A 13928-nucleotide genomic window follows, 5' to 3' on the forward strand; every position below is an offset into this window, starting at 1 on the left:
GGCAGGTTGAATTTATGAGCATTTCAATGTTCCACACTCAGGGCTTTAATGGATTATTTCATTTAATCCTCACAAGAGGTAGGTAAGTAAACTGAGATTTGGAGCAGTATCTTGTCCAAGGTCATACAGCTAAGAAAGGTCAAAGTGGGGCTTGAAACATAGAAGATAGAGTGAGGCCTGTGCTTTCAGTGGCTTTGCTGTAAGGGCCATAAAGAGCTTGTTCTGGGATGGGAGAAGAGGTAGAATAGGGGTAGTGAGGGGTAACTAGATACATCTTTCTCTTTACCTCAAACTTTCCCGGCGAGTCCCTGCATCCTTCCTCGTGTCATTAAAATGTCAGACCCGTGCGCCCAAAAGGCTCAGGTTTTTTTTTTTTTTTTTTTGAGACAGAGTCTCACTCTGTTGCCCAGGCTAGAGTGAGTGCCGTGGCGTCAGCCTAGCTCACAGCAACCTCAAACTCCTGGGCTTAAGCGATCCTCCTGTCTCAGCCTCCCGAGTAGCTGGGACTACAGGCATGCACCACCATGCCCGGCTAATTTTTTCTATATATATTTTTAGCTGTCCATATAATTTCTTTCTATTTTTAGTAGAGATGGGGTCTCGCTCTTGCTCAGGCTGGTCTCGAACTCCTGAGCTCAAACGATCCGCCCACCTCGGCCTCCCAGAGTGCTAGGATTACAGGCCTGAGCCACCACGCCCAGCCAAGGCTCAGTATTTAAATGCCTTCATTTGCGAGTATTGTGGGATACAGTGGCTAGGAGCATAGGTCCTGGCGTCAGACTGCCTGGGTTCATATTCTGGCTCTCACCTCAAAAGTAACTACGGTGGAGTCACCTGGCCTCCTTGAGTCTGTTTCCTTTACTGCCATTCTTTGGGATCCATGGGGATGGGTCCTAGGACCCCCCATGGATTCCAAACTCCACATATGCTCAAACCCCTTATATAAAATGGCCTAATATATATAAATAATCTACATTCATCCTCCCCATGTACTTTAAATCATCTCTAGATTTCTTGTAACACCTAATACAGTGTAAATGCTGTGTAAATAGTTGTTATACTGTATTGCTTTTATTTGTATATTTTCATTGCTGTATTTTTTTTTTTTTTAATTGTTCTCGCTCCTACAGTTAGTTGAATCTGTAATGCAGAACCCACAGATATGAAGGGCCAACTGTATATTAAAAGACGTGCCTGACATTACTTACCTTGCAAGGTTATGAGGATTAAGGGCGAGAACTGACACAGCGTACTTAGCACAGTGTCTAGGACCCCCGCAAGCTCTCCGTAAATGGCTGCCGCCTGTGTTCTCACTATGCCTGCCGACTGGCTGGGCATCCAGCCTGGCTGCTCAAAGTCCTCCGCCACTGACCTCCTCCCTCCTCTGGCCCCTGCAAATAGCCTATGAGTGGGGTTGTTGCTTCCTGGAATTTTCCCTCACACAGCAGTTATCAGACTGGAGCAATTTGTTTTTCCAAGAAATGGTACCTCAAGGGTATATAAGTGGATTCATAATTTGGACAAATTTAAACATTATGAGTCATAGAACTTCAAAGATGCCCTTTCATAGCACATTCTTCAAGGTTATTGTTGGCAGAGGTCACTGGTGGGGGATGGAGCATGGCTGTGTGTTGCGATGTCTCGCGTTCTGTCCTCTCACTCTTTGGTCCTGACTGGAAAACACGGTGAAACTTGGGAATTCAGTGAGCTTGCAGGCTCTTGGCAGCCAGAGCAAGGGAGAAGGGATTAAGAACTAGTTGTTAACACCAGAACCTGCTTATTAAACAAGGGCACATAGTCTCACATGACTCTTTCTCTCCAACACAGCTGTCAGTGTCGTAAGCTCTGGGCACTTGGGTTTTTCAAATCAGCTGTGCTAATTCCAGCCCCAAGTGCAGCCAGTCTTTCTAAACATGTCCTTGTACTGAAGTAATGAACTCCTCCATTGTCCCTTCAGTGAAAACATACCCACTCGCATGTTCCCATTATAAGGGAGAAAGGAAAGTTTAATTTCAGAAGGTGTAGGGGCCACCTGAAAATGGTGACTGGAACCAATAGAGGATTCATTTTTAATCAGTCTTTCATTTCTGGAGTAGAGGGTAGGCTATGAGAGAAAAGTTCCTTTGAACTTTGTGACTGCCCATAAAAGTCTCCCCCTGAATCTGGAACCTTTGTCCTGAGGAGTTTCTCTGAGTGTGGAGTTCATTCCAGAGGTGAATACTCAGTTGACTTTTTGGTCCTCCCTCAGACTGAATGTGAAGCAACTGTTAGTCTGGACCAAAAGAGACTCAAGATAGGCAGGAAGCTACTAAGCTCTCTTAACCTCCATTAGTCAAATGAACCCAAATCCAGTTGCAGCATGAGAACCACTGTGGCCTAGCCAATCCCTGGGTGCGACCTTGCGTGCATTTGGGCAGCAAAGTGATATGATGCCTAAGAGCTCCTTGAAACCATCGCTGATGATGGGAGGGAAGTCACAACCAAAACCTCAAAACAGGGAAGGATGAGATTTCTCTGTTCCCCTAGGAGCTGCATGTGGAGCACAGGAAAGGTGAGTTCCTCCTATTCCAAAGGAGTAAGAGATGGCTCGCCAAGGATGTGAGCCAAGGAAACGTGAGGGCTCTGTAAGCAGTAATTAACCTTTAACTGGCTAAATACCTGACTACTACCACAATGGGTGACAGAGCTGCCCAACACTCCCAAATATGGAGCATCTTGGGAGACAAGTATAGTTAATGCAAACTTTATTTATAAAAGACTCTTAAATTAGTTGTATCATGCCATGCATTCATACAGAATACAGTGACCCTTCAGGGCGACAGGGAGAAGAGCTCACAAACCGAAAGGAAAACTATTAAAGAGTTTCTAACAGCTAGGAAAGATTAGGACAATTTTACAAATGAGCAATTAAAAGGATCTAGAAACTAGTCTGAGCTGAGAGGAGGGCAGCTGTTTACAAGTCTGTACACTAAACTAACCCACAGACGTCTTCTAGAGCGGTGGGACGCTGAAGGGGAGCAGCAGAGTATGTGCAAACGCTTGTGCCACACGGCTCCTCCCCCAGCTCCACAGCACGATACTCACAACCAGTTTGTGTTCACTAGGCCTGCCGAGGCCACTTTAGACTATGAGGACTTCTAGTTTAGTAAACTAAAGCTGCAGGTGCCAGGGGAATGGGCAGCTTCATTTGCGACTGCTCTTTATTCTCTCCAGTCTTTTTTTCAAGTCATCAATGTTAGCTGTGGAAGAGGAGGATGTGGTCATGGTTCCTGAAGAGTGAATCTGGTTAGAATCCAGGTCTGAATGCTGGTGCTGCTCCCGTGACTCCCGGAGCTGAGAGAGTTTGCTGTGGAGCATGTCTGTGGAGGAGGCGACGGTAGGAACTGCTGGTTTGGAGAGCAATGAGGTCAATGGAGGTCGGTCATCCTGCTATCGGGAAAAGAGGAGACGCTGTCTCAGATCAGGTCAAGATGCAGCTCCAGAACATACACCAAGACCGAGGCACTTCTCTGCGGGCCAGCCTGCCCCTAATCTGCTTGTCACTACCCGCCCTGACCCACACAGAAGGAAAGGAGCAGTACCTTTGCATTGTCCAGACCACATCGCTGTCGGAGGATCTTTAGCCTTTCCAGGTAGACAGATGGTCCCACCTCTTCTCCATTTGTGTTACCTATGGAGGACACTGTGCTCGTGGGAGTGGGTACACACGTGACCTCCATCTGCGGGGAGATGCCTAGAGAGGAAGATGTAGAAAGAATATTCAGATCCACACATACTCCCCCTCCTACTAAACTGCCTTAGTTAATCTGCCACCAAAGAGAACAAGTAAAAGTTTACTGGGCTTGAATATTGCCATTGTACTTGAAAACTAAAAAATCCACAAGAATCCACCTGAAGTTGGTGATAAAGAGTGCTCTGAAATACACAAGATAAGCTTCATGAGAACTTCAAGAATTGATACAGAAAGGCAGAATGTAAACTGGGCCATCCATCTACATCCTGGGTCATGCGGGGACTTGTGTTCCAGTAACCCCAGGATTGACTCGGGCAATCCAAAAAAACTAAGCTACTCCTGAAGATATTGTGATTGCCCAACTAAAAAACCTGAGGACCTTAAATGTTCGGGAGAATTGGATTAGGTTTAGCCCAGGTGACACAGAGGGGCAAGCTCTTATCCAACCTGTGAAGGAAGCAAGGAGCTTAAGGCTACGGTGTACTCATGGGGAAGAGAGAGAGAAACTGAGGTATCCCACAAACAGAGGGAACAGGAACCTGACTATCTGTATTCCCATCACTAAAATAAATATTCTGGCAGGAGAGGGGAAAACCAAAAACTAAACCAAAACAAACAACAAATCCATCACAGTTCCTAAATTTCTGAAAATGAACAATCATAAAATACAGGCATTTAAAATACCTAATTTGACATCAGTGAAAATGTATTAGGCTCAAAAGATAAGGTACTCGGAGAGAAAAGTAAAACTGGTTACTCCAGGGAAAAAGGAAGGATGCTGAACATCACCAGAGAGGACTTTGGAAATAAGGATGCCTATCCTGATAAACCATGGTATGTCCACTTGTCACATTCTATTTGACATTTTGCTTACCACACATCAAGAAAAACACTCTTAAGGTCTTGCAGAAGGATAATTTAAGGTGTTAAAAAAAATTCAGCTGTTTTAGAGAACACAGTTGAACCGAAGCTTCAGCCTAACAGGACGTGCTGAGAGAGAATATGATTGGTGTCTGAATACCAGAGGGAGGCGTTTTATAGACAAACCCTCACTTGTACAAGTAGGTGGGGCTTCACTGAACTCAGAAAGAACACAGGACTGGTGAGAGGGGACTTTTACAGATGAGTCTGTCTTTTCTTGGTTTAAGGCTTGTGACAGCTATTTTCTATAACTGAAACCTCCTAAATCTGTCTTTTGTCTCTAGATCTTGTGAGCAGTAATTCTCAAACAGTGCCTTTTTCATTGTGGGGACAATAATATTTCAGCTTAAACTTAGTTATAGCATTCATTCATATCATTGAACAAATACAGTCATGTGTTGCCTAATGACAGATACGTTCTGAGAAATGCATCACTGGGCAGTTTTGTCATGTGCAAACATCATATGGTATACGTACGTAAACTTAGATGGTACAGCCTACTACACACCTAGGCTATATGGTATGGCCTATTATTCCTAGGCTACAAACCTGTATAGCATGTTATTGTACTGAATAACTGTAGGCAACTGTAACACAATGGTAAGTATTTGTGTTTCTAAATATAGAAAAGGTACAGCAAAATACTCTATAAATGAAAAAATGGTACACCTGTATAGGGCACTTACAATAATGGAGCTTGTAGGACTGGACACTACTCTGGTAAGTCAATGAGTGAGTGGTGAGTAAATGTGAAGGCCTAGGACATTACCGTACACTACAGTGGACTTTATAAACACTGTACACTTAGGCTACACTAAATTTATGAAAAAAAATAAAGTAACTGTGCTACAACATTATGATGGCTATGATGTCACTAGGAGTTAGGAATTTTTCAGTTCCATTATAATCTTATGGGACCACCATCATATATGTGGTCTGTCTTTGACCAAAACATTGTTATGCAGCATATGACTAGAGCTACTGAATACCTACTATGTGCTAGGCAACAAACCAGATAAAAATCCTTCCCCCCTTGTGGATTTCAAATTCTAGCAGAGACAGATGCCAAACAATTAACCTAATAAATACTATATTATATGGTACGCTAGCGGTGGTAAGTGGTATGGTGTGGTGAGGGGGTAGGTCATAGGTTTAAAATAAGGTCTCACGAAGAAGGTGGTATGTGAATAAAGATCTGAAAGAGGAAAAGGAGCTAGCCAACAGGGCCATCTTAGGAAGGGCATTCTATGAGTAAGAAACAGCCAGGATAAGGCCCCAAGAAGGCACATGCCTAGGGTGATCCGGGAACAGCAAGGAGGCTGGAAGGGTTGGAGTGGAGTGACAATGGGAGAGTAGGAGATGAGGTCCTTGAAGTATTGGCAGGTCATATAACACGGGACTTCAGAGAACTGGTAAGGCCTTTTGCTTTGGCTGAGTGAAAGGGAGAGCCTCTGGAAAATGGCTGAGGAGTTGTTTTGATGCTGTGTGTAGAAATGAATAGATGGAGACAAGGGTGGACTCAGGGAGACAAGGTAGGAAGACAGTGCAATAACCCAGGTGAGAGAGAATGTCCAGACTAATGTGGTACTGGTGAAGGTGAGAAGTGTGGGTGGACTCTGCATATAGTTTGCAGGTAGAGCCAAAAGGATTTCCTGACAGAGGAAGAGAAGGCTCAAAAGCTTTGGGTCTGAGCAAACTAGGACAAAGTTGCCATCATCAAAGATGGAGAAGAATACAAATGGAGCAGGTTTGGAGGGAAAATCAGGAGTTTTTGACATGTTGAGTTTATAGTTTCTACTAGAAATCCAAGTGGAACTATCATGCAGGATACTGCAGTTTGGTGATCACGAAGGTGGTCAAAGCTGGAGATTTAAAAACAGTGGGCCTCAGGCTCACACCTGTAATCCTAGTACACAGGGAGGCCAAGGTGGAAGGCTAGGGGTTTGAGACCAGCCTGGGCAACACAGCAAGAACTCGTCTCTACAAAAAAATAGAAAAAAATTAGCCAGGCATGGTGGCATGCACCTGTAGTCCCAGCTACTCAGGAGGCTGAAGCAGGAGGATGACTTGAGCCCAGGCATTCAAGGTTGCAATGAGCTATGATCATGCCACTGCACTCTAGCCTGGGTAACAGAGACACTGTCTCTTTAAAAAAAAAAAAATAGGGAACGACACCAATTGGATATCAGACTGAGGTGGGGGTGGGGGGCGGGGGAGGGGATGGGGGTATGCCTACACAATGAGTGCATTGTGCACCGTTTGGGGAGTGGTAACACTTGAAGGTGCTGACTCGGGAAGGGGGGGGTGGGGAAGGGAGGGATATATACCTACACGATGGGTGCAACGCGCACGACCTGGGGAACAGACACGCCTGGAGCCCTGACTTGGGGGGAAAGGCGGTACAGGAGCAACGTATGTAACCTGCAGTTCTGTATCCCTCATAACAAGATGAAATTAAAAAAAAATAAAATAAAATAAAGAAAGAAAAGTCAGGAAGAGCAAGAATCAGTCAAAAGCCAAGAAGGAATGGTCAGTGAGGCCAGAAGAAAACCAAGATAGCGTGGAGAACTGGAAGCCAAGTGAAGAAATTGTCCTAAGGGTAGGAAACATTTACCATTGTCAAATACTGATGATGGGTTACTGACTGAGAATTGACCACTGACTTCATTTTTGCAATGGGAAGATCAATGGTGACCATTAAGTATTGAGGTTCATGGATATGAATTTAAACCAAAACTTTAGCTTCCTGACCTGCGAGCTATTTTGAGCTTATTCCTGGAGCTACTAAAGGAAGCTATACCTGTTGAAGTGGGAATACGGCCTTTGCCTTCCCTCTCCATCTCAATCACTCGAAGGCCCCTCTCAACATAGCTCTGGAAGAATTGTGAGGAATTTTTCAGAAATGGTTCAATATCAGCATCTGAATATTTCTTCTTATATTCATATAACTCTGCTAAGCCCTGGTGAACAAGAAAAAGGAAGAGGTGGGGAAGGATGTTAGCATCCCTTTTCCATAAAGCAGATCCCCGTTCTGCTTAACCCTTTCACTCTCACCTCTTTAGTGTTCTCTTTAGAGCCAATCTTCTTAAAAATCTCAGCTAAGAAATCATTTACTTTGGCCTTTGATGACTTTTCATCCTTAAAAGTTGAAAGACAAAAGGAAGGATTGGTTAGACTTGAGTTTTTAATTAGTATGTGATGGTTGGATATGAACAGAAAATACCTCAATACTACAATTGGTGATTTAAAAAAAAAAAAAGGAAAGAAAGAAAATACCTCAAAATCTGGGCCTTACCGGTCTGTTCCTACAGATAACAGAGGCACCAGCGCTGCAAGGTCTGCAGCAGAAACATTAACATTCTGGGTTACTGAATGTCTCTGATCTTAGCTTTTCACCTCAACTCGATGAAGAAGGAATTGGCTCATTTCTCCCCAGTTAAATAGAGCTAGCTCACAGTGGATTTATCTGGTGACCAATGTCTTAGGCACCTTTCTTGAGAACCAAAAGGACATGATTATAATTAGTATAGACTGAAAAAATTTCAAGGTGGAAAATGGTTACTGAACCACAGAAAGAGACTGATTAGATCAATCCTTGAGCCTTAAACCTTCAGAAAAACAGTCTCCAGGTGACCTACACCTTAGACAAGATCACTTTCAGTGCAATCTCAGTTCCCTCAATCTTTCAAGGCAGGTCACTCACCAGTCGAGATGCTCCCTTTTCTGTTTCCTTATCAGACTTGCTCCCAGTCTGGTCCATGCTGTGCTTCATCATCCGGCAGAGGTGGGCCTCCAGCTCCGATTCATTCTTGTTGTCAATCATTGTCAGGTGGTCTAGGATCTGAGAGACACATGCACATTCAAACAGTAGCCAATACCATTGCCATGATGTTCTTTTTCTCAAGCTCCTTTAGAGACCAGTTGCTATTCTCACTCACCTTGGGCCCTTTTAATTTGCATAAGGTATGCAGCAGAGTTTTTAAGGTCCTTATAGGAAATTCACTTTTGCATTGCTTCAGTTTCTCTTTGGGGAAGACCTTCATAAAAATGTGAATATCCAGAAGAATTCTGTCCAGGTTAATGCTGTTGATGGTATCAGGTAATAGTCGAACCATTCTCCAGAGACACTATTGAAAAAAGAAATAAGAGTGTTTGAAAAATGAGGATAATTTGTCACCATCATGTTCCCTGAGCTCTGGGCTCACTTCTAAAACATGGCCAGAGATATAAATGTGGTACAGCATACATTTCAAGTTCAGCTGCTAAAATATGAAAGATTTAAATCCCCACAACCATGTCACTGACTGAAGTGTGACCAGTCACCAATCTAACCATCCATCGCTTTTCCTCCTTCCCACTCTCCAGAGCTAGGGGCCATCATTTAATGTGAAAACGTGGACATTCTGTCTTGGGTTTCCTTGGTACCTGAGAGTAGAGTAGTTCATATTCCTTAACCAGATCTAACCTAAGAAGACAAAATATCTTACACTACTGCAGCATAATAATAGTATTACAGTTATTACAGTTATAGATTGCTCATATGGGATCTTTCATGAAAGAGACCAAAATATTATAGGGCTATATACATCTTTATCCCAAAAAGAAATCTGTCTCATCAAACTTCTTGCCTTTTGATTTTAGAAAAATTGGTGAAATATTTACAAAGTGGCTCCTCCTTTTCACTATTTGAGGCCAAGAATTGTTTGGGCCTGAGTCTATGACCATACCACCCTGAACATACCCCATCTCATCTGATCTTGGAGCTAAGCAGGATTGGGCCTGGTTAGTTACTTGGATGGGAGATCACCTGAGAATACCAGGTGCTGTAGACTTTTACTTATTTATTTAAACTTTTTTTTTTTTTTTTTTTTTGTAGAGACAGGGTCTCACTGTGTTGCCTACGCTGGTCTCTTGCCTCACCTCCTTTGCAAAGTGCTGGGATTACAGGCATCAGTCACTGTACCCACCAGCTATAGGCTTTTAAAGAATTCTTTAGGCCTGATTTTGGGGTATAAATTGGAGGAAGGGAAAACTGAAGACCAATTATATTTTTCAGGGGTGAATTGGTTGATTTGAGCCTGTATCTTTCTTAGCTGCCACTCCTTTTTCTCCACACTTTCACAAAGTAATTGCATCTTTGAAAGAAAAGGGATCGAATCATTTTAACTTCACCTTCATAACAAGCTCTGAAAATTTGGGAGAACTGGCTGTTGCTAGCAGGCTGTCCTGAAGCAAAACGAGTAGGGCGCTGAGGAAAAAAACAAAAACAAAATCAAACAACAGCATTAAATTTCAAACCTGCATTCCAATTAAAATCAGTAATTGAAATCGAAAGTCCATGTGTAATTATTCTGTATCCACCTGATAATTTTTTTTTTCTTTTTATTTCAAGATATTACGGGGGTACACTTTGGTTCCATGTTATAACTTTGCCTCACCCAAGCCAGTATTAGCGGCTTGCCCTTACCCCATATAATGCTCACTGCATCCATTAGTTGTGAGTTTACCCCCCACATCCACCTGATAAATTAAGTGTTCATGGATCAGGAATTATTTTGGACTATCTGATGTTCAGTTAAGACAATGAACATCAATTAAGCTTTTTAAGTTACCACTTGCTAAGTGGCAAAGTTTGTCATTCTCTTTGTCATTGGTAGGTGAGAAAAAATGTACCTGAAATATAAATGAAAGATGTAACTGACAAACTTTACAGTCCTATTCTAGAAAATTCATGATATTGGCTGGCTTAAAGTTACCAGTTTTAGCTGTTGTCTCAGGCTGAAATACCTTTAGTCCACAAAGAAGAAAATAATAATAAAATCAATTTATTAGGCAAACCTAAGTTATGACTGATCTAGTTTCTATGTGTAGACAAAAGAGAGGATGTCCCGCTCTATTGGCTGAGAATACAGATGTACCTTAGGATGTTGGTCTGGTCTGACTTCTCCAGAACCTTCACCACCAAGAGGTTCACAGAGCGGATAACCTGCTGTCCTTCTTCTAGATCTTCAATCCGAGAATCCAGCATTAAGGTGATAAGGCCATGCATTAGGTCTTTCAGTACTCCAGTGGAGGCCTCTCGGGCCAGGCTCTCTATCTGAAACAGCTACCCAGACATAATTGTTAGGGAGGTGTAAAACTCAACACAGAGAGCAAAGGACAAATGTGGATGACATATTCTGGTAAACATTCAATTATACTGTATTTTTAAAAATTCAGAGCATTAAGAAAAAAATAAAAATCACCACAGTCCCCTATGCTTCTAGTAATAGGCAAAATTAATTGTTGTGTTTCCTTCCAATTATAAAAGTATTTTTTTACATATAGAATTTATTGTTATGCACAATTGGTAATTTCTGGCTAGTTGGTGCCAAATTCCACCTTTTTCTCCCCAATTTAAGAAAGCATATTGAAATGCAAGTTAATGAGAAGGAAGGTCTTTATTATCCTTATAATCTTCTCTAAAGGTAAATCATTTGCAAATTTTTTCCCTTTTTAGTTGACATGTAATAATTGTACATATTTATGGCATACAGAGTGATATTTTAATACATATGTATGATCAAATCAGAGTAATTAGCATTTTTAATGTAAGGACACTAATCTGTGAAAAGCCAGATAGGGCCTACCATGCCTGAGGAAGAAACTTACATTACAGGAAGCAGAATTCTAAGTCATCTGTAAGCATTCTACTTTATATCCTAACAATAAAAGTAAGCCACGGTACAGCCCAACATTCAGTGGAAGTAGTTAGTAGCTTGCTATACACTGCATGTAAAATTCTACCAAGTGACATAGGACTCACTGGAACATCTGCATTGACTCTGGCTTTAGAACCCCAGTGGGATGACAGAATGATGGGAAGTTCAAGTTCTGCAGAGGTGCCCTTACCGAAATCATGTTGCCAATGATACAGCTATACAACTTGATGATCTCATCCTTCTCCAATTTCTCATCTGCCATGTGTGTGTTGTAGATGAGTCTTAGCTGCATAAATGTGGCTATCAGAAACTGATCGATATGGCCAGACATGGCTTCGGCTTTGTCTTCTTGTCTCAGGACCTCATCAATCTGATAACAAAAATTCCGAGATATATTTTCCAAGCTTGATACTTTTTTTTTTTTTTTTTTTTTTTTTGAGATAGGGTCTCAGCTTGTTACGCTAGAGTGCAGTGGCATCATCAGAGCTGACTACAACCTCCAACTCTTGGGCTCAAGCTATCTTCCTGCCTCAACTACCCGAGTAACTGGGACTACAGGCACATGTCACCCACACCTGGCTAATTTTTCTAGTTTTGGTAGAGAAGGAGTCTGCTGTGTTGCTCAGGCTGGTCTCAAATTCCTGGGCTCAAGTGATCCTGCTGCCTTGGCCTCCCAAAGTGCTGGGATTATAGGCATGAGCCATCACGCCTGGCCCCAAGCTTCATACTTCTAAGTAGCAGGAAGACACTACAGGAATTCTCTGTAAGAATATTTATTAGCAAAGCACTTCCAATATCTTACCCTGAAAAAACTGAGTTAATTTTCATATATTAATAAATAGTCCTTAGGGATTCAATTATTCAATAAATTATTTACTAAGCAAGATACTGTTAGGTGAATTAAGTCACAGATCTTGTTCTAAGAGGTTCACGGTCTAGTTAGGGGACTAATAATCCCTATGTTTAAATGTTCAATTTATTAAAAAGAATGCTTTTTAGACTCCATAGACAGGGCTGATATTAAGATCTCCATTACAAGGTGAGAAAAGTGAGGCTCAGAAAAATCAGACTACTTAGTCCAAACTCAGAACTCGGGTTTCCCACATATTGCTCCAGTGTTAGGCATTATGCTCATATCTAATCTATTACCAAGTTCTGTGGACCCTACTTCCAAAAGATACCCTGACACCATGCCCTTTTCTTCCTCTCCACCATTCTCATCCTAGTGGCACATGATAATATTAATAATATTATCTTTCATAGGAATTTTCGCCATAGTTTCCTAATAGGTCTCCTGGAATCTACTCTTGCCTTGCCAATAATCTGGTCTCTATAGTGGCCAGAGTAACTTTTTCTGCAATTAAAAATAGCGCAAACATTACAGAAAGTTGAAAGTAAAGGAACTTTATCCTGAATCATCTGAGAGTATATTGTCAATCTGATGCTCCACGAACCTCTGATACCTTAGTATATATTTCTTAATAACAGGAACATTCTCCTTCATGATTATAACTATCAAATTGAAACTTTCATTGATGTTAATCACCATCTAATTCTCAGATCCCATTCAATTTTCTCCAATGACCCTGATTATGTACTTTTATAGCAAAAGGCCAGTCTAGAATCACTCACTGAATTTAGTTATCACACCTCTTAGTCTCTCTTCAGTCTAGGACAGTTCTTCAGTCTTTCCTCAACTTTCCTGACCTTGACACTTTGATTAGATTCAAAGTTATACAACATTAGAAATATTAGCAAAGTGATGCAGTACTCTTACTGGATCCTATTAGGTGGCGTGTAATTTCATTTTGTTGCATTATTGACGTTCACTTGGATCAACTGATTAAGGTGTTATCTGCCAGGCTTCTATACAGTCCAGTTATTCTTGGTAATTTGTATTTTTTTGTATATTTTTCCTTTGGATTTTATGGGCAGGTACTATAAAACCATGTATATATCCCATTTCTCTTCAAATTTCAATTAATTAGTGCACAGACTTGTGGTTTCCCAGTTTATTAAATTTTGTTAAGTCAATAAATTTACTGAGTTTTATTCAGTTTATTGGGTTATAACTTATTACTACCATTATTTATTTAGATGCTCAAATTGTTCCCTCTTTAAATACAGAGAGTCTGTTCCAGTTGGCCTCTGTGTCCTTCTGACATGTCTCTATCATTCTTTGAGCTTATCTTTGCTGTCTGGCACAGTAAGATGTTTTAGGATAATCTTGTATTAATAATTTCCCTGATTCAGCCCCGGAATCAGGCACTTCTCTAAGGAGCCCACATTCCTTTTTGTGGAAAATGGTATTTACAAGATAAGACCTGGGTGTGCTCGTTGTCGCTGGGGTAATTGCTGTTCTCAGTTCCTCTCAGTGAAAAGAGCGAGGGAACAAACGTACAGTCATGTACCCTTAATGACATTTCGGTCAAAAATGGACCATATATATGATAGTGGCCCCAAAAGATTATAATACATATTTTTACTGTACCTCTTCTATGTTTAGATATACAAATACTTACCAAAGTATTATAATTGCCTATGGTATTCAGTACCGTAACATGCTGTACAAG

The 13928-nt window shown here is 41.5% G+C and overlaps 1 protein-coding gene and 1 pseudogene across 2 annotated transcripts in view; one reads left to right on the forward strand and one right to left on the reverse strand.

The window, feature by feature from the left end:
• Positions 1 to 682: 682 nt before the first annotated feature.
• Positions 683 to 13928, reverse strand: part of CKAP5 (cytoskeleton associated protein 5) — a 96843-nt gene continuing 83597 nt past the window's right edge. The window contains exons 36-44 of one of the 2 annotated variants that reach the window (XM_069471301.1): positions 11546 to 11725; positions 10573 to 10760; positions 9827 to 9902; positions 8593 to 8781; positions 8358 to 8495; positions 7709 to 7792; positions 7455 to 7614; positions 3582 to 3733; positions 683 to 3429 (exon numbers count right to left, since the gene is read on the reverse strand). In XM_069471301.1, coding sequence (XP_069327402.1) covers positions 3184 to 3429; positions 3582 to 3733; positions 7455 to 7614; positions 7709 to 7792; positions 8358 to 8495; positions 8593 to 8781; positions 9827 to 9902; positions 10573 to 10760; positions 11546 to 11725 — 1413 coding nt within the window. In that variant the 3' untranslated portion in view covers positions 683 to 3183. The remainder of the gene's footprint in view (positions 3430 to 3581; positions 3734 to 7454; positions 7615 to 7708; positions 7793 to 8357; positions 8496 to 8592; positions 8782 to 9826; positions 9903 to 10572; positions 10761 to 11545; positions 11726 to 13928) is intronic. The other variant, XM_069471302.1, reaches the window with a different exon arrangement.
• LOC138385471 (5S ribosomal RNA) lies at positions 9368 to 9486 on the forward strand (annotated as a pseudogene).

Source organism: Eulemur rufifrons, chromosome 6 (genome assembly GCF_041146395.1).
Source record: "Eulemur rufifrons isolate Redbay chromosome 6, OSU_ERuf_1, whole genome shotgun sequence".
Classification (NCBI taxonomy): Eukaryota; Metazoa; Chordata; class Mammalia; order Primates; family Lemuridae; genus Eulemur; species Eulemur rufifrons.